Below are 20,294 nucleotides of genomic sequence, written 5' to 3'. Positions count from 1 at the left end.
CTGGAACACCATTCCACAGCATGGGACCAGTAAAACAAAATGCCCAACTTCTAGCTGAAGCCAGTCAGGCCTCTGTATGATGGGGAACAGCTAACAGTGCTCCTCCAGATGATCTAATACAGGGTTTCCTAAACTTGGGTGACCAGAAGTTTTTGGACTACAGTTCCCATCATCCTTGTCCACTGGTCCTGCTAGCGAGGGACGATGGGAATTGTAGACCAACAACAGCTGGGGACCCAAGTTTGAGAAACCCTAATCAAGTTGGAATATAAGGGCTCAGGCAGTCCTCAAGGTGACCTGGACCCAAGTTGCTCAGGGCTTTCAGCCTCCAACACGAGCCTAGCCGTGGCCTATCAAAATAAGGATTGACGTGCCTCTGCACATACGCAGAGTGCTTTGTCCTCCTTACTGAACATCCAAGCTTTACAACCGAGGGCTGGGGTGGGTGAGTATGACTTACAGGCATCGTTGAGCCTTGATCTCTTTTTCATTATGAACCAGAATTGCCTTTGGAGACAACGGGATAAAGGCCCAGTTGACCAGGACTTCAGTTTGCTGCCTCCCCCACCCGCCACCCCGGCTGGCTTGAGAGCTTTCTCATCCCCCTACCCCAACCCAATTGTTTAACTCTCGGTCACCTCAGGTCACTGCTTGGATTAACTTGGGAGGGGCTTGTGTGTGTGTGTGTGTGTGTGTGTGTGTGTGTGTGTGTGTGTGAAAAATAGTTTGCATCTGTAGCTAAGTCCAGTTTTTGGCTTCTAGGATGCAGGATTAGGGGGCTGCTTAGAAGGGCTGTGTATTAAAATGTGCACTCTCCGCGGTTCTGAGCAGCTCTCCCTCAGGCTGGCCGGCTGGCTGGAACCACATCCTGTAAGCTGCCCACCCTGAGAGGACACAAATGAACTTTTAGATGGAGCATCAGCAGAAGTGAAGCTCAGGAGAAGAGCCTCCCACCAGCCTGGAAGTATGAATTGGGAGCAGTCCAAAAGTTGTTTTATCAGCGCAGATCTATTCAAATACTTATGCAGGCTGCCTTTTCAGCTCAGATTTTACTAGGAAGCTCTGATTTTACTAAGGGACTGGGAAGGGCAAAAGCAAGAGGAGCCAAATGCAGTCTTGCTGGGTAGTGAGGAGAGGAAATGCATGAGATATTAAAACTTCATAAAATCAAGCCCCTCCACACTCTACAGCAGTGGCAGGAAACCTATGGTGCGTTGGAGTTTGTTGATCTCCAACTCCCATCAGCCCCAGCCGGTATAGGCAATGGTCAGGAATGATTGGTGTTTGAGTTTGGCCATATCTGAAGACAGCAGTTCCCCCAACTCTGCACTAATCTATTCCATACTGGAAGGTTGTGGGAGACCAGCAGCAAAGGTCCGACTAAATATGCATATGTTTTTTTTGCTTTTGCTTTGATTTTCAAAACAACAAACAATAAATTAAACAGAAACAACAGCAAACCTAAAAATAAAAAAAAATCAGAGTGTCTGGAAGACACCACAAAAATCTAAGATATGCATGCAAAATACTATCAATAATGTAATTGGTGCTACTCCTTTGCCAGTTAATTTGAAAGCAAAGATGTAGACTAGGCACTGCTAAATTAAGACTAGAAAGTTCCATTAATGGTGCCTCATTAGTCATTAATTTTCTTCCCTTTTTTTGCATATTTTATTGGCAAAATGCCTACAAGCAGTCACATCTTAGGATTTCCCCAAAGTGTGGGGTTTTGACCCTGTTGAGCAGGGGTCAGCAACCTTTTTCAGCAGTGGGCCAGTCCACCGGCCCTCAGACCATGTGGACTATATGGGTGTGTGTGAATGAATTCCTATGCCCCACAAATAACCCAGAGATGCATTTTAAATAAAAGCACACATTCTACTCATGTAAAAACACCAGGCAGGCCCCACAAATAACCCAGAGATGCATTTTAAATAAAAGGACACATTCTACTCATGTAAAAACACGCTGATTCCCGGACCGTCCGTGGGCTGGATTGAGAAGGCGATTGGTCCGCATCCAGCCCACAGGCCTTAGGTTGACTACCCCTGCTGTTGAGGTTGTTGAAAAGTGCTAATGAGATGAAGGCTTGTGCATATGAGTTTGCATGCGCTTGGGGTCCAGTTAACAGCAGGCTGCAGATTAAGGATTGAGAAAAACGGGGAGAAGGAGGCTGGAGAAATAGGTTGGGTGGGCTTAGAACAGAGTAAGATAACTCTTTTTCAGCCCAAGGTCTGTGTTCCTTTGTGGGTTTTCTTTGGGGGTTGCACGCCAGTGCAAGGCCAATACACAGACACACACCCACATACAAGCACTCATACATACCAGCACGTCACACTTCCATTCTTACGCATAACATCCACTCATTTTCTCTCTTCATTTTAGATGCTGGGGTCCACCCACAATGAAATGTTATTTAACGTCAGCTGAATTTACTTTTTACACTTGTACACCACACTTCCTTCAAAGAGCTTTTGGTGCATACTCTTGTGGTTTCTGCTGCCTTTCCTGTTCAGAGTGATGAACAGTTCTGTGGAACTCAGAAGCTTGCCTACACTCACACCAACTCCCTCAGAAAGACAGAGCCCTGTTCAGAATGGGGCTCAGAGATGCAGGCAAGCCAGTCTGCCTCCAAAACACACAGGGATGGACGTGAGGACATGAGGTTGCTGCGATAGGGATAATCCACCTTCAGCCATTCATGTGGGAGGTAAGGAAGGATGTGAATTGAAAATCCAAAGCAATTGAGCCAAAGGATGAATGAGCTTTGCAAGCGATGGGGAATTGTGGCTCTGTAGATTTGATGTTAATCTCCCAGTTAAAAGCCTCGTGGAACATGCTGCAGCCAAGCGTGATCCGTGAGAGGGTTCCCCGATTACATCTGAAGAGGGAACTCCAGAGTGACTTCCTGCATCTTCTGCTGTAACCACTGAGCAGCACAGTTTGCACAAGCTGGTGATGCAAACTGGGAGTCCTGCTTCCCAGCTCCCCTTGTGCTATGCCAAATTTTATTTTATGTATTTATCACATTTATAGTCCACCTTTTTCTTCAGGAAGCTCAAAAGTGATTTACATTGTTTCCCCCTCACTTAACCCCCACAACAACCCTGTAAAGTAGGTTAGGCTGAGAGGTAACGACTGGTCCAAAGTCACCCAGGAATCAAACCCTGGTCTCTCAGGTCCTAGTCCAACACCATTGCACCACCACTGGTTCTCAGACACCAGACCCCTCCTGGACGAGGAAGGAACCCAAGAGTCCTGGCTCCCACAACATGCTTGCTTCCAAAATTGGATAACCCTACCACACTCCTCCCCGCCCAAGCTTAGATGTGTGGGGACTGGCTGCTGTGACTTGATTACATCCTGTACATGCTCAGGGGTGCTCTTGATAATTGCTTTTTGTGCTTGTCTTGTTAGCCAAGAGGACTTGTGATGTAAGATAGATAGGTGCCTCTGAGCACTTGCAGAGTGCTTTCTCTCACAGCTGAGCAATCACCACAAAAAGCCCACAATTCTGAGATTTGGGCATAAGGGGCTTCAAGACAGAAAGGGGGTGCAATTTCAAAAGAAGCGTGAGCCTTGTCTCTTCACAGTTTTGAAACGGATTCCCTGCCTCCAATATAACCAGCCTCTTCCAGTAAGCGCCTTCCAGTAAGGAGAGCTGGACTGCCACTGATTTGGCTCTTTTTCCTTGCGCCACAAGGGCGTCAGACGCAGCCGCGGTCTAAGCTTCCAAGGAGGAGTTCAGGAGCTGTCCGTAGTGCTGATCTAGCGTCCTGCCTACCGAGAGCAACGCGGAATTCCTTGACGCGTGGCGCGCTTAAAACAACAACAACAACAACAACAACCCGGATAACTAAGGGGCTCGCAAACGAGATTCCTAAATCCACAACAGGGCTTAAAAAGAAAAAAGAAATAGGCCAGCCAAAATGTTACAAAATGGTATGTAAGCTTTCCAGTTCTCCAGAACGCTTCATCGGACTAGATGGTAAACAAAACTGGGGGGAGGGGGGGAATTGGCTGATATCGGAGACTCGCTTAAATCTCAGAGAAGCGCGTGTCCCCCTGCCTCAGGAGAACGATATTGGGTTTAATCCCGTTTTATATCAGCGGGAATATGGGTAGAGATGGGCGTACAGGGAAAGGGCGTTCCCCTCTTCTCCTTCCCCCTTCCTCAAGCGTTCAGCAAAAACTTCTATTCTCAGGTATTGTGCGCTAGCTCGCTGTGGTCCCCTAGGAATAAGGGGAGCGCTGCTGACGCGGGGGGGGGGTGGCGGGGAGCGCTCATTACGAAAGCTTCTCCCGGACATCCCCAAAGGAAAATGCTAAATTAGTTTTCATTGATCTTTCTGGAAGCATTTAAATCCTCCTCCTCCCCCACCCCCACCCCCCACGACCGGAATCCTCTTAAAGAGAAAATCCTCGAGCCACAATATGGCATTTTAGTTGTTGTTTGTGGGTTTGTTTGTTTTTTAAATACACACACATAAGATTACTACACCTTCCGTCCCCACCCATGTATCCTTTTCCCTCCCGCAGGGCTAAGCAGGTAGTGAGAGTGAGAGTGAGAGTGAGAGCGAAAGCGAGTGTGGCGTGTGTGTCTAAGAGAGGGAGGGAGATCGAGCCGAGTTTAATTGGCACCGACACCCCAGCCGTAGTGCAGTTAGGTAATTTTAGATTCCGGGCTTAATGGTCTTATCCAACTGCCCCTCTTTAGACGGTAATCCAAGCCGTGCTGCGTTTGGGGGCCACCCCCGCCTCATTCTGCTGAGTGGGGCTCTGGACGTCTGCCTTAACCAGTCCTGCCCTGACCGCACCACTGCGTCTCCAGCCCCGGAAACCAGGCTGAATGTCTAAGCTGGACTACATAACCCCGGTGGGAGCGGGTGTCCCTTCTAACCCTACAATTCTATAATACAATAAATCAGGAACCGACAGTCAGATAGGGCACTTTGAGCGCGGGTAGAATGCATCTCAGATTGCGCCCAGCGCGCGCAGCCTCCTTCAACCCGCAAGCATTTCTCTGGGATGGAGAAAGGAGGACTTTCACATCCTCTGTGGCTCGCTCGCTCTTCCCTTTTCGGTCTCGCCTGGAGAGGGCCGTAGAATCGTAGAGCTGGAGGAGAACCCAAGGATCATTTAGTCCAGCCCCCTGTAATGCAGGGAATCACAGCTAAAGAATCCTCGACAGATGCCCCCAGCCTTTTCTCCCTTTTAACTAGCTGTGTGCGTGGATTTTTTTCTCACGGGTGAAGGTGAAAAAGAACTCTGCACGTGGGCAGAGAGTCACTGCTTGCTGTAGCAAGCATGCCTTCCTCCTGACCGAGCCTAGCTTCATTTCTAAAAGGAGAAACGCTGGGGCTCCTTCCTCGCACACAGGAGGGTGGGCACACTGTGGCTCCTTGGTAAAGGGGGAAATGCTCTTTGCACATGCTCAGGATTGCTCCTTCTTATGGCTTCATAGGCTTAGTTCTCCTGGCACCCCAAAGAGCTTCTGACTGGGTCTGGGTGAGTTCTGGAGCAAACAGTTATGCAGTTAGGTAGTTAATTTAAAACTCTAGACTTAAAGGCGTCGCGATGCCCCTCACTTTGAATGGTAATCCAGTCTAATGAGTGTGGTCCTTCCGCTCATTGCGCTGAATTGGGGGGGGGGGGCGACTTCCACTCCGAAGTCCTTCTGCACCACTGCAGACACGATGCTCACGGGGTGATCCCGGGCCAGTTACACGGACACGTTCAGCTCAACCTAACTCACAGGGTTGTTGTGAAGATACTACGGAAAGGCCATTTGCATCACCCTCAGCTCTTTGGAAGAATGATTGGGCTCAAATGTAATAAACGAATAAATGTGTTCAAGTCGAAATCGGGAGGTGCCCAGGGACGGACTCACCAAAGGAGAACAGGGATCGCGCAGCTCAGTGGGCTTCGCGCAAGAGAACTGCCTACCCCCCCCCTTATCGGATGCCCTTAAAAGCACCCCAAATTCCACAGCCCTCGCTTCACTTTGCCTGTAGGAGATCGGGAAGGGAAAGGTTTTCCTAGCCACACGCATAGAGAGGCACCGTGTCGAAAAAGTTGCCGAAAAGTAGCAATGCATGCAACTCATGCTCCCAGACTTCCTCCTCACTATTGTGGTCTCACCATCAATATAAATAGTGTCGTCGTCCCCGACACCCGCAAAAGCAAGCAAGACAGGTGCCTGCCGCGAGGAGCTTCCAATCTAAACGCAGATCTCAAGGGAGACAATGAAGGAGGGAGAAAAAAGAGGGGCGAAGAAAACTTCTAATCCCAGACGCGTGAGGAGTCTCCCTAAGGGTGAGGAAGGGAGAGAAAACCCTTTCGCACATGCTCAGAGGAACTCTTTTCTAGGTATCCCTACGGCATGTTGTGGAGCCCAGTAAGGCATGCCCGAGACTGAGCACTTGCGGGCAGGCGACTCTTCCCTCCCGGCTGCTTAGCCTACAGAAACCCTTGGTGAAGCTGTTCCGCCGCACCCGGTCTCCTTTCACACGTGCACAAAGGAAAGTCTGCTAACTCTCCCAAGGAAGCCTGCGAGGGCTGAACAAGACCGGAGTTGGTGGCGCAGCTAAACATCAGAAGATGGGGAGAGGGTGGGCAGCAGCAGAAGAGACCCAAACAGTGTATTCCCCTAAATAATAGTGTGTGGGGGTGGAGGGTCTCAGTCCCTGGGCGATCGGGAAACGAGAGAGATCAACCCACCCATACCGATCTTCTCGATCTCCAGTGGATGAAGTCTGTGCAGAGACAAAGAGCGTCTCTCTTTGTTAACTCTGGAGATGCAAATGGGGGGGGGGGACTCGAGAGACCCAACACAAAGCGGGCTTGGGCCAGGGGGGGTGGGAAGAGAGGCAGGCAGGCAAGGAGTGGGGTGGGTTTCGTTACTGTCCAGGACTTGGGGCAGATAATACTGACTGCACGGCCCCCCCCCCCCGCCGGATTTAGGACCGCGGGGCAGAAAGAGAAACAAGGCAGAAGGGCGAGCGAGCGCTCAAGGCGACCCCTTTTCTCAGACGCCCCGAGAGTCAAGCGCCCATCCCTGGGCATAGCTGTCAACGTTTCCCTTTTTTTAAGGGAAGTTCCCTTATTCCGAATAGGATTCCTCGCAAGAAAAGGGAAAAGTTGACAGCTATGTCCCTGGGGCGTCAAGGCACCTCCATCCTCGGAGGAGAATAACTTTTAGGTGGAGGAGAAGGAGAGAAGAGGGGGGGCTGGGGGTGAGGGGAGAGGGTGGAGGAGAGGCTGGATCGACCCCCCCCCCCAAACATACCCCGTTCAGTCCCACTGACCGGGCGTGGATTCGTGTCCACGGGACTCTTCCCCCCGCGGCGTCCCCGAGGCCACTTACGTGTCCCATCGAACCTGTTGGCGATGTTGTCCAGGAAGGTGTTCTGCGGCGCCAGCAAGCCTTTCATCACCGGCATGGCGGCGGCACCATGGGCGCCCCCCGCCGCCCCCGCGGGGAGGGTGCGCGTGTGAAGGTGGCGCCGGAGCGGGCGCGGGGCGCCTAGGCGTCTCCTCCTCCCCCTCTTCTTCCTCCGGCTCCGCCGCCGCCACCGCCGCGCGGCTCAGGCAGGGCGCTGCTGCGCGGCATCCCGGCCGGGGCTGCAGGCGCAAGGCGAGGCGAGGCAGCTGCCCGAGCCTCCCTCGCTATCTCCCTGCCTCCCTCCCTCTCTCCCGGCTGTCAGCTCCCTCCTGCTAATCCCAGCCGTACAATTAGCGCCGAGCAGCGCTGGGGAGAGGGGAGAGGAGGGATCCGGAGGGATCCCGCCCAGATCGCAGACACGCGCACAGGCGCGCGCGCACACACAATTGGCGCCTAACAAGCCCCGGCCTTGTCCGAACCGGCACAGTCCTAGGCCTAGTGTGAGGGACGCGGGAAAAAGCTGAGGGGAGACTCTTAAACTTCTGTACTCCACAGACACACACAAATGTGAGTTTTCCCTTCCTCGCTCTCTCTCTCTCCCTTCCCCTTCCAACTTGAATAAAATATTTGAGGGGGGCAGGTAAGCCCCACCTCACATAACTGATCACAAGACAAAGTGCACGCAACTATTTGAATGGCAATTCATATCAACATGGGGGGAGGGACGACTCCCTCAAATATTTTATTGGGGGGCGAAGGCACCTAGGCTTCTAGGAGTTGGCTGCTATGCCCAGGAAAATTCAGGAAAGCAAAATGATGCCTACATAAAACTATAACAAACAGAAAAAAATGCACATTAAAAAAAATCCCTTTTTAATGCCTGAGAGAATTCAAATAATGTCTTTGCCCCGGACTGAAAGAGTACAGGTGTTGGCTCCAGGTGGGTCTCTCTGGGGAAGGAATGTCACCACTGGGAAGCCATCGCTTAGAGAAGTTTCTCCCTCCTTTTGTTGAGGCTGCACCTAAGGCAGGTTGGTGAGCGAGTAGGTGCTCCTTCTGGTACTTTGGTCCTAAGCCCTTCCTACCAGAGAGGACTCAGCCGATCAGCAAATGGCTTATATCACCATAAAATCTGTTCACCTTTAATGTGCTGTCAGACTCTTGGATAGGAGATTTCACGCAGAAGGTGGAGGGTCACTTCTCAAGGATGCTGTAGCAGCAGATTTCCCTGCACAAGCAGCTGGACTATGTGTCCTTCAAGGCACCTTTCTGCTGTTGAATCTATGATTTTGCTGCAACAGGGGTTGCCAGAGCTCTGGATCTTTGCAATTGTAGTCATGTTCTTGTATACCTGCTAAACTGGAAGGATACTTGCCCTCTCCTTTCCGTTTGTCTCCTTCCCCATAGCAGGGATTGGGAACCTGCCAGCCTCCGGATGCCACTGGACTACAACTCCTGTTATCCCTGTCCATTGCCCCAGCTGGCTGGGGCTGATATGAGTCAAGACTCCAACCACCTCCCTACCCTGAAGAGCTGCCTTTCTCAACCACGGGTGAGGGGTTACAGTTAAGAAGAGAGTGCCTTTGGCCACATGCAGAATTCAGAGGGCGCTCTGAGCCAGGGCTTAATTCTGAACCTGTTTCAAATGCCCAACCTTACATGCTGAAGAGTGACCCCATTACACTACCTTTGTATACAGCATTTGGTCAAAGGAGAGTTCCCAATTTTTTACATTAATTGGTTCAGAAGGCAAAATTGAGGTGAAAATTGGCAATGAGGTGGACCCAAACGGATTAATAAGCCCAAAAAGAATCAGTGTTTAGCTTGAGATATGGCCGCCGTAGCTTTTTTTTCTTGTTGGGATTCAGCCCCAGATAATGCATATGAAAGTATGTCTGGACGTGAACAAATTCCTTTCTTTTGCTGCAACCTTTTGTTTTGTTGTCTTGATTATTTACTTGTGTTTTATCCTGTATTTTATTTTGTGAACCACCCTGAGATTTTTTGATGAAGGGCAGCATATACTTTAATAAACAATATTAATCATAATGATTCCTGGCCCTTATAAAGGGGAACTTGCTTTAATGAAGCTGAGATTTGTGCAGCAGCTGTTCAAAGATCAAAGGAGCGGCTTTCAAATAGTGTTGAACTCCAGCTCCTTGCTTGTTAAAATGATCAACTTCTTAATTAGCAGCATTGAGGACAGTGGAGGTGTTTTGGAGGAAGACAGAGAAGAATTTCAGGTGTCTTGATTGAGATTAAGTTGTGTCAGGGCTCAGCTCGGTAATGTGTGGAGAAATAAAGAAGAGAATATCTCTGAGCATGTGCAAAGTTTTGCTCGTAATGGGGGAAGGCTGAGAAAGAGAATAATTCCAGGTGGAGCAATTTAGATTCACCCAGAACTTAATTTGTGTCAAGGCTCAGTCATGCAATGTGTGAAGCAGTAAAGAACAGAGTACCGCTGAGCGCATGCGAAGTGTCCCCCCTTACTGCTAAACACAAAGAGCCCCTAAAAGGTAGGGGGTTACAAGTTCCAGAGGTCAGGCTGTGTACAAACAAAGAGCGCCTAACCTTTCCTTTTTTGAGAGATGAAGCCCTAGCACAACACACAAAAGAATCGCCCAAACAAAGAGATTCATTGCAGCTGGAGCTGCCAGCTTTCTTTGCCAACACTGCCCCCTGGCTGCCGACCAATGCCAAGCCAGTGAATTTGCCCAAGCAGTGTGGACATAGGGCCAGACAGTGATGGATGGATAGAAGCATCTGTTTAATAGATAGGTTATCCAAGATGAGGTTATGCTCCTGGCCCATTAGGGCAGAGCGGCCTATTATGGAGCATCAAAGGTGATTAAAGTGGTACTTTCTAAGAGAATGACATTGGCTTTAAAAAAAACCCAAAAACCACCTTTGGCAAGTGCTTCTGGTTCAACCCAGGTAGTGATGGAAGAACTCTTTCTGTCCTAGGCAGGTTCCCAGCGGCCAAGGAAATAAGCAGTTAGAAGAGGAACTGTCCTAATCCCACCCCCAAGAGCTGCCTCTGACTGTAGACTTTAATAAAGGGGTGGGCAAGTACAGGCCTTGAGATCGAATCTGGATGGAAAAGTCGCCTCAAGTAATTTACTCCTGAGCTCATTTAAACCGCAGCTTTCCTGCCACTTTCCCTTCACTTTGAAGCCTTGCTCACTCCTCAAAGCACACTCAGCTACTTACAGCCCTCACATGCTACAAAAGAAGGCCCAGGTAGGGAACATCAGAAGGCTTGTAAAAGAAGGGAGTTAAAAGCCCAGACTGCCCTGGCTCTCGGGTGAAGCAAACAGTTGCCCAAGTCCAGAATGTGACCCCAGTCCCTGACCTGCAGCCAACTTTTTGTGACGGCTCCTTAGCTACCGTTCCAGAAGGCTACGTGGGAGTGATATGGTTTGAGACCCCCTACCCCTAATTCAAAGGCCCTCAAAGCCCCCCCTTACCCAAACCTCTCCAATTGTGTCTGTGCCTGGCTGAGGAGGGCGGTCCAGTGATCTCCAGCTGTGCATGGCCTTGTTTATGCATGCTGTCTTATCCCAGCAACGGGGAACCCGTGGCCTTCCATTTGCTGTTCAGCTCCCATCAGCCCCAGCCAACATGGCCAATGTTCAGGCATGATGGGAGTTGTAGTCTAACATGTGGGGACAGGGTTTAGCTTCCCCATTCTTGGTCTATTCAGATCCACCCATGTTTGATGCTTGAATTATTATTGGGTATTAGAGAGTCTGGTGACCCTATTTACTTTTTTGGTGATGACCCCTCTTAGGTTTTTTAGGGAGCGGGGCTAAATTGATTAAAATTGAGAGGAGTCAGGGCTGGGGCTTGTGGGTTTAGTGAAGAGCCCCCCTAGATGTATGGCAACCCTTGGGTTTAGTCATTTGGTAAAATGCAGTTCCAGCCCCCAGACCATTGTCTAGATAGGCAATAATGCTGTAGCTCAGGAGAATACAGGCCTGCCCCAAATTAGATGAAGTATATATACATGCTGCTACTTTCTCCTTCTGTTGTGCCATGATAATCTCTGTAACTTGTCCAGATGAAGGTCATCAGAATAATTCAGACCCTCCAAGTGTCCCTATTTTCCTGGGACAGTCCCAGATTTACAGAAGTCGTCCCAGTTTCTGATCCCGGAATGTCCCGCTTTTCCTTAGGAAGTCTCTATTTTCATTGGAGAAATGTTTTTATATATGTTGGAAGCCACCCAGAGTGGCTGGGGCAACCCAGTCAGGTGGGTGGGGTATAATAATAATAATAATAATAATAATAATAATAATAATAATAATAATGGTTATATTGGTTACATTTCTCTATTTTCATCAGAGAAATGTTGGAGGGTACGTATAATAATATCTGATCTCAGTGGGGGTGTTCTTTTCAAACACAGTGAACATTCATCTCTTGAGCATGAGCAACACCTACTCAAAAACAGCTGTCCACCCACTAGCCTGTCTCTAGTTCTGGAGGTCCTCAATGTCCTAGGACCTATAGGAAGATAAAGGAAGGAGATGCCTTAAATCAGGAGTGAGGAAACTTTGGTCCTCCGGATGTTGCTGAACTCCAACTCCCATCAGCCCCAGCAAGCATGGCCAATGGCCAGGGATGATGGGCATTTTAGTTTAGCAACATCCAGAGAGCCATAAGCTCTACACACCCACCTCATACAGAGTCAGGCTATTTGTCTCTCTAGCCCACAGTTGCCAGGGACTAAACCTGAGACCTTCTGCAAGCAAAGCAGATGTTCTACCACTGAGATAAGCCACACACCATTTTTCTCTCACACAGGAAGGCAAAGGAATCACCAGCACTTTCTCTGCCAGTGTGAGCAGCCAACAGCAGCTCTGCAAGCCGAGATGCTGATGAGCATCAAGGAACGTTTGAGGGGCCTGATAAGAGGAGAGCTCTGGCAAGTACCTTTGATGCTGTTCACATTTGGGAAGGGAGAGTTCAAAGCATACAGTACTTTGCATGTCTGATCTCAGGTGGAAATCAGTCAGTGAGCAGAGTCCTTTGATAATAACAAACAATATGATTCAGCATGGATACAGCTCTTCAAAATGTTAAAAGCTTTTCATAGGTATTATCTTGCAGCAACCATTACAACAACCCTGTAAGGTGGGTCAGGGTTATTATAAACATTGCAGATTGGGGAGGTTGGGGGGGGGACAATGAGGCTTCTCTAGGATGAGCTAGTGAGTTGATGACAGGCAAGGTTTCAGTCACAGCTTTTCAGAGTTATAGCTCTGCTGTAGGGAACCTTTGGCAACCACATGTTGCTGAACTACAACTCCCATCATTCCCAGCGAGCATGACCAGTGGCCATGGATGACGGGAGTTGGAGTTCAGCAACATCTGGAGGGCCAATGTCAGGAAAATCCAGTCTGCCTTAAAGCATCCTGGATTATTAACACTAAAAGGCTAAATCTAAGCTTCCTTTTTAAGCTGCAAAGGGGTGGCACTCTGCTAAACTCTCACAAACGGGAGGAAGGAAGGAAAATATCTAATAAATATAGCCTCTCCTAGCATCTAATTGAATCTCAACAAAAAGTGCACAACCAATGCACAACCACAAAAAAGCAAGAGGTTTCTACACACACACACACACACACACACCTCCATCCTCCATCCAGGCAGCCACAAGGCATAACAGCAGCTCAAAGACACATCCTAGCCGGGCAAACAGGCTGCTACATGGGTGGTGAGAGGCTGTGGCCTAGGGATGGATGTGGCCTGGTGAGAGTCCCAAGGGCCAGCTGGAGAGGCCTGGAGGGCCACATTTAGCCCATCCACTCCCGGTCTGAATGTTTCTTACTCCTGGACTAGATAGATGCTCAATTTGATCCAGAAAGGGCATCCTTCCGTTCTTCACGCCGGCAGCATCTCTCTCACACGGACACCAACAGAATGGCAATGAACATGATAGCTGGCTTTATTTGGAAAAGAACACAAGATCGTGAGGTTGACAGAAGTTTGAAAAGAGCTATTTACACAAGGGGAAGGACCGCGTCGCTGCCACCTCCGGGACAGCAACTAGCAGCTGCCTGGCATTAAAGGACAGATGACAGCGGCGATGATAGAAAGCAGAAGGTGCTCAGGTGGCTTCTTGCAATTTCAGCCCCCTGCTGAGACATACACACAGCCTTAGTAAATGGTATCTGAAGCACCCATCTTTGGGCCAGGTGGCAAGTCCCTCTCAAGGGGGGCTAGGCAGCCCATGGCTGGATCAGGCCCTGCAGAGTATGGCGCTGGCGTTACTTGGTTGCTGCCAAGCACATCCTCTGTGTTTCCCATCCCCAACCTGCTTGCTCGTTTGCCCATGGTGAGGATCCCGGTGGCCTGGTTCTCTGAACTGTGCAGGAGTTGATAGAGCCGGCTCTGGAAGGCCTTGGCGGTGGCTGTGGCGCTGCTCCGTTTGCCAAGGGTGAGGATGCCGGCGGCGTGGTTGCCCGTGCCGTGCAGCAGCTCAAAGAGGTGGCACGAGCAGCTCTTTTGACGGCAGCAGTCTGGCATGGCTTGCTTGGTCATGGCGGTGGAGCAGAGCAAGGAGAAGAGGAGCAGCAAGGTGGCTCTCTGGACCTGGAGGGGTATAAAAATGAGTCAGCAATTTTCAGTACGAGAGGAAGATTTGAACCTCCAGAGTAAACTTAACAGCAGCCGCAACCAGGCCGGCTCTAACATTAGGCAGAGTGAGGCAGCAGCCTTGAGCAGCAGATTTTGGCATGGCTGTGAAAAAGCAGCAAATTGTTAGCAACTTCATGCATCATAATTACAATTAATTGTTATATTTTTATTGCCGAGGGCAGGGAGGAAGAAGTGCTTGTAGGATTTTTCTGCCTCAGGTGTCAAAATAACTTGGGTGGCCTCAGGTACTGCTTTGCAAAATGTCTTGAGCCAGTCATGCCCCCTTCCCAGAAGGCAGCTTAATCACCAAACCAGAACTATGAGGTGGGTGGGAATAGGCAAATAAGTTTAAATTATACTTTGGCTTTAAAAAAAAAAAAACATGCATTGGAATTGTCCACATTTTTTATTAGGGTTCTCCTAATTAAACTTTTTTTCTCGTCTGTGACGATAGAGAGTTTTAGAATAACAGTGCTATATTTCTGGGGAGGTTAACATGACTGTAAACGTGTATTAAAAATAGCAACCCTGTCATCTTAAGGAAATTAAATGCATATTATAATGCCAAAATGAGGGTACTTCCCCCCCCAAAAAAAATCCACTTTACTGCAAACAAGCATGAAAGTTTCTTTAACTTTCTTTAAATCCCCTGTCTCAGCTGCACTTCTTTGAGTTCATTGGCAGAGCATTAACTTTGCACCCTAAAGTCCCCAGGTTCAATCCCAGCACCATCCCATCTGAAATCCTGGAGAGCTGCTGCTGCCAGCCAGTGAAGACAATACTGAACTAGGTGGCCCAATGGTCTGACTTGGTACAAGTCAGCTTCCTAAACTCCGGGGGCTTCAGGCAGCTATCCGCAAGCCTTCGGAGCGCAGCAAGAGTTCCCGCTGTGCTCCGAAGGCTTGCGGATAGCCGTCTGAAGCCTGGAGAGCAAGTTTTCCCTCTCTGTGCAGCGCCCCTTCGGTGAAGCGGGAGGAGAAATGGAAGGGGCTCCGTTTCTCCTGCCGCTTCGCTGAAGGGGCGCTGAGCAGAGAGGGGGAGTTCCCCCCCCCCCGTTCTCCCCCTCCTATTGTCCGGTGCGTCCTATAGAGCGAAAAATACGGTATTTTAGGGTGCTGCATGAGATTATGGCCCTGAAAAAAGTGCAGGATGGATTAATGATTAATGGGAAGACACAGGAACATCCCCACACAGAAACAAATCAGGACGAATGCTCATTGTCATAAAACTACCCCACAAACACATCAGATCAAAGCTAAATGAAGACCAGGCATAGTTTAATCTCTCTGCAAGCTTTGGGCAAGCAAATTAGAGCAAGCTCTCAATAAAAAGGCTTAGAGAAGCCCTCTGAAATTTGGATTTGGTAGTCCCTGGACAAGGGGAGCTTGTACTGAAGAGACAGGCATCACTTGAACTAAAGCTGAACAAGGCAAAACACAACAAGATTGCAGAGCGGCTTTAAAACTAGGGGAAATTAAGAGGCACTATTCTTTTCTTGAGGACTCATCCCTCTGAGATGATGCTCTAAATATTCAAATACCCTCAAAGCGGGGGCTGAATAGAAGCTGGTAACAAAACATAAAAATGAATGAATGCAAATCAGGGTCATAGAAAATATTATACACATGAGGCATTTAAAAAGGGAAGCAATATATAAGGTTTAGATACTAATGCGAAAAGCCTGAAAGCAAAGATTAGGTGAATTAGCACCAAGTTATCTGCACCATAGATTTTACTGCATGCACTGAGCCATCAACTGGGATAACTTTCATAGGCAGCTACAAATTAGCATCTGAGGGTCAAACTAAGTGAAAACGTGTCTTTGCATTTAATGGTGGGGTGGTTTCTGCTGCTGTTGTTTTTTAATGCAAATAGTATCATCTTGGTGCCAATGGGAGATTTCCTCCCAATGCAAATATAAGCTTCAGGAGGGATTTTTTTGCCTGGCACTAAAAGAGAATGCAGATATAACGAGCCCGGTCTATCAAGCGGAATCAGTAGCCTGCAATTACCCCTCCATATCATGTGTTACAGAGAGGGCAAGGCAAGTCGTGCTTGCAGGTGGGAGTAGTGCTCTGTTCATGAAAGAGGGCACAGAGTCCAATAAACCAGAAATCTCTTAAGGAAACAAACCTCTTCAGAGAGTCAGTCTCTGCAGAAATAACAAGCAAACATAAACAGTAGAGTGGTAGGGATGTTATTATAATCCTCCCTCCTGCCTGGATGCAAACTCTTGATGGTGATCTTTGAGATGCAGAAAGACAGCAAGGAGGCAGCCAAAGATGAAAACGTTGTCATAATGGGTCACATACATTTAGCAAAGAGACAACTGATCGAGCAGTGGAGGCAGGACTTATTAGGGCAAATGGGGCACTGCCCCACCAACCTCAGTCTACCCTCATCCAGTGCCCACCTGCCCGCCTTCTTACCAGGGGGTGGCACTGCCTTGACATCTCTCCCCCCCCCCCCTTAGTCTCAGTGTTGCCTTTGTAGAAATCAGCTGGGAAGAAGAGGATGGGGATGAAACTAAAATAAGCTGATTGTGCCTGCCCTTGGCTCTGGCTCCCCCTACTGTTGGCCTCCCTATCTTGCACCCTACCAGCCCCACGGAGCACCAGCCACTCAAATCAAAGTGAGAGCTCTGATGCAGTTCCGTTGGTAGCCTATCATATTTTTTACTCGTAAGTCGTATTGAAATATTATTTTATTTTTCTTTCTTCATTGCATTTATATCCACCTTTTCCTCCATGGAGCTCAAGGTGGCGTATATGGTTCATCTTCCTCACTTCATTTAATCCAGTGTGGTGTAGTGGTTAAGAGCAGTAGTCTCGTAATCTGGTGAACCGGGTTCGCTTCCCCGCTCCTCCACATGCAGCTGCTGGGTGACCTTGGGCCAGTCACACTTCTCTGAAGTCTCTCAGCCCCACTCACCTCACAGAGTGTTTGTTGTGGGGGAGGAAGGGAAAGGAGATTGTTAACCGCTTTGAGACTCCTTAGGGTAGTGATAAAGCGGGATATCAAATCCAAACTCCTCCTCTTCTTCTTCTTCCTCACAACGACCCTGTGAGGTAGGTTAGGCTGAGAGGCAGTGACTAGGCCCAAGGTCACCCAATGGGCTTCATGGCTGAGTGGGGATTTGAACCCTGGTCTTCCAGGTCCAAGTCCAGCCCTCTGACCACTATGCTGCACTGATGTTTTCCCACTCAGTGAAAAATGAACAATTATAAGTGGGTTATATATTATTTAAGTAACTAAGTACATATGTCATCACTCCCAACCGCAGGGTTCCGCACGTACAAATTACAAACACTTTTAAATCAGATCATTGGGCAGCCAATTTTAAATGTTGGTTTTGAGAGCATTGTAACATAATGTCACTGCTGAGCCAGGTCAAAGGTCTAGCATCCTGTACTCGGTGGCCAACCAAGTACTTAGGGGAAGTCCAAAAGCAGCACCTGAGCTCAACCGCACTTTTCCCACCTGCCCACAATTCCCAGGAAATGGCATTTGGAGTCATATTGCCTCTGCCTGTGGAAGTGGATGTCAGGTTTTCTGATCTTAAGTCATTAAGGGCCAAGCTAAACATGATGTCCAATGTGTCTTTGAATTTACCAATGTTGTGCAGGTTTATTTATTTATTTATTTAAATGCAAATTGCACCAGCTGTCCGAGAAAATATTTATTGGGATTTCAGCAGGCATATCAAGAGAATGCAGCCCTCCTTTGCCCCTTTGCAGATAGAGGAATATGCTTCCTCTGAAGCTTGGATTTGCATTGAAAATGCACACACGCGCGCACACACACACCCACACACACCCGGCCGCACGTGCACACAGCAATGGAGGATTTATTCCTAAAGTAAAATAGCACCATAGGAAGAGAAACTTTCCTCAGGACAACCAGAAGGAGGAAGGGGTTAAATCCCATAAATCGACAGGGCTTACCTGTGAACAAACACAGATTCGGTCTCACTGTAACCTGTTTGGGGCTTGTTAATACTAAATAAACCAACTGCAAACATATGATAAAATTATAGACAGTGTGAGAAAGTGTCCATTAACCCTTACACAATATGAAAACACAAGCTCACCTAGTGATTGGCAGCCATTCAGGACAGATGAAATGAAACAAATCACACAGAACAATGTGTAAGCTACCAATGGAATTTATTGCCAAAAGGGGTTCTTTTTAAACCGAACCTGGGACCTTTTGCATGAAAAAGCATATGCCCTTCTGCTGAGCTACAGCTTTCTCTCCCCCCCCCCCCGCCCCTGTGGACAAGAGGTCTGTCAACAGCTAGTAGCCATGAGAAATGGGATCTCATGCTCAAAACCAGTAAACCTCACTGAATCAGATGCTGAGGATAGTCCACAAAGAGCTTTTGTCTTCATGACCCTTTGTGAACTTCATACCGTGGATGCATCGGATCAGCCATTGTTGAGAGATGAAGTGCTCGACCGGTGGACCGGTGATTCTTATTTACAGCACATCCTTGTTCTCTCATCTGTTCCACTCAAGCACACTGGTTGTGCTCCCATTTTGTTGCTTTTCTTCCGTCCCACTACCCCTGCTGCTTCCCCCCTCTACACCCCCTCTACACCCAGAGCATTTCCCCCTCTGTCCCATAGTGCAAGCTACCAGAGACCACCACCCTCTACCTCACAAAGTCCTTCTTGAAACCATCCAACCTTCCCCTGACTTTTTACTCCAATAACTTGTCCCTTTTACCCATTTTCCCAACCTGGACCTCCCCTCCATCCCATCCCTTTAAACTAGTCTGAAGCCCTCTGGGGAATGTAGCATTGCTTTTCTTTAATTTTTCATGCAGCTCCTAATACTCTCCAACAGCAGTAGTAGAAAATCATGAGGGGGAAACCTCACATTGGTGACAAGATGGTGTCTTCTATTGCACCATTAGCTTGATGGAAGCTTTTGAGCTCCACAGCACTCTTCCGTGACACTCAAGTTTGAAATCGAGTCGTCTATTTTTAACCGGTTTTATTCATCTATCTGTATAACAACGTTTTATTGACATTGCCACTGGCTTCCTTCTAAGAGCGTTTCCTAGCTTCACCCCAGATTCACGTCATCTTCCAAGGCTTGGCCCAACTAGAGAGGAACATGACACCCCAGCTCAACATTATGCCCGCCCCCCAGGTTTGCCCATCTAGAGAGAGGGATAGGGCAGTTACCTTAATCTTCCGGCTCTCCATAATCTTGGTTGTCTTTAAGGCTCCAGGTGGGCCTTCCAGGGGTGATGCTGTAAGGAAAAGCTGGAGGAAGCGGTCAATTTATAGGGCCACTTTCTACGTAGGCTCCAGGTACCTCACTTGCTCCCATGATACGTGACACAGACACACACATCCTTTCCAATGGCAATGCCAAAAATAACCGTCTCCCCACAACTCCTCAGAGAGGATCAGAAAAGAGAGGAAGGATCCTTTTGTACCCTGTCTCTTAGAGACCGGCCAAGACATCCACCCGTCTTTGTCGTTCCCCCTCCAGTAATGAACCCACAGACGTCTGAGGAACCGGACAGCCGCTTACGAGCCACAAAGGCAGCCAACGGCCAGGCCGAGATAATGAGAGGAGCCGCACTTGTTAGCATGGGCCCATTAGGCTAATTACCTCAAAAACATGGAGCCAGAAGCTAGCGGTGCCCTTTTCACTGGCACGTGGCATTGGCACACTTCCTTCCACACGGGGCACATGCCTCAGAGAATATGGCACCCCCAATCCGCACACATACACAGCACCAGTACTTGGGTTTCAGCGGGGTGCAGCACCCCAATGTCACCCGTCCTCCTAGCCTAGCCCAGAGGTGAGGAATCCAATTCCTGGTTGGTGGTGGCTTAGAAGTGACGCGCAGGCACCAAAGTCCCTTTCAGCTAAACTCCACCCGTACCTGTATGACATCAGGTGTAGGGCAGGTAGGGAAGCTTGCCTGAAGCAGCCTCACAGAGCAAACGGGGAGGCCAATTTGGCCTGGGGGTTACAGGATCCCACCTGCCACCCCTCACTAGTTCTTTGCATACCTCTCAGATCCCAAAATGAAGGAGGAAAGCCTTCGAAAGAAGAGAGGCCTCACATGGGACTTTCAGGGAACATGAAGCCAAAGTGAGATTTGTGGACTAAACTATTGTGTCTCAGGCTGCTCTTAACGGTACAGGAATCCTCTAAGGGGAAAAAGCAGGCAATCCCATTCTACGTTCCTTTCCATTTCAGGTAGCCCCATTAACTTTCTGCATCTGTTTAAGGCAGAGGTGGG

At 48.8% G+C, this 20,294-nt stretch overlaps 2 protein-coding genes across 3 annotated transcripts in view; both read right to left on the bottom strand.

Annotated features, from left to right (window-relative positions):
* KCNH4 (potassium voltage-gated channel subfamily H member 4) overlaps positions 1-7,563 on the bottom strand; it is a 50,847-nt gene extending 43,284 nt beyond the window's left edge. The window contains exon 1 of one of the 2 annotated variants that reach the window (XM_083710407.1): positions 7,367-7,563. In XM_083710407.1, coding sequence (XP_083566533.1) covers positions 7,367-7,442 — 76 coding nt within the window. In that variant the 5' untranslated portion in view covers positions 7,443-7,563. The remainder of the gene's footprint in view (positions 1-7,366) is intronic. The other variant, XM_083710408.1, reaches the window with a different exon arrangement.
* Positions 7,564-12,607: 5,044 nt separating this feature from the next.
* Positions 12,608-20,036, bottom strand: HCRT (hypocretin neuropeptide precursor). Its single transcript, XM_083708893.1, has 2 exons — positions 19,219-20,036; positions 12,608-13,981 (listed from the first exon to the last, which is right to left on the bottom strand). The coding sequence occupies exons 1-2, from the start codon at positions 19,237-19,239 to the stop codon at positions 13,547-13,549; spliced, it is 456 nt and encodes a 151-aa protein (XP_083565019.1). The 5' UTR covers positions 19,240-20,036; the 3' UTR covers positions 12,608-13,546.
* Between the last annotated feature and the right edge of the window lie 258 nt (positions 20,037-20,294).

Source organism: Podarcis gaigeae (assembly GCF_964106915.1).
Source record: "Podarcis gaigeae genome assembly, chromosome: 13".
NCBI lineage: Eukaryota > Metazoa > Chordata > Lepidosauria > Squamata > Lacertidae > Podarcis > Podarcis gaigeae.
The sequence above is the reverse complement of the archived record's forward strand: the minus strand, read 5'-3'. Positions and strand labels throughout refer to the sequence as shown.

Bases quoted from the DNA above. Each gene is read 5' to 3' on its own strand.
- HCRT (XM_083708893.1), bottom strand. From the start codon at position 19,239: ATGGAGAGCCGGAAGATTAAG. The intron at 13,982-19,218 runs GTAACTGCCCTA...ATACCCCTCCAG, and splicing joins TGGAGAGCCGGAAGATTAAG to GTCCAGAGAGCCACCTTGCT.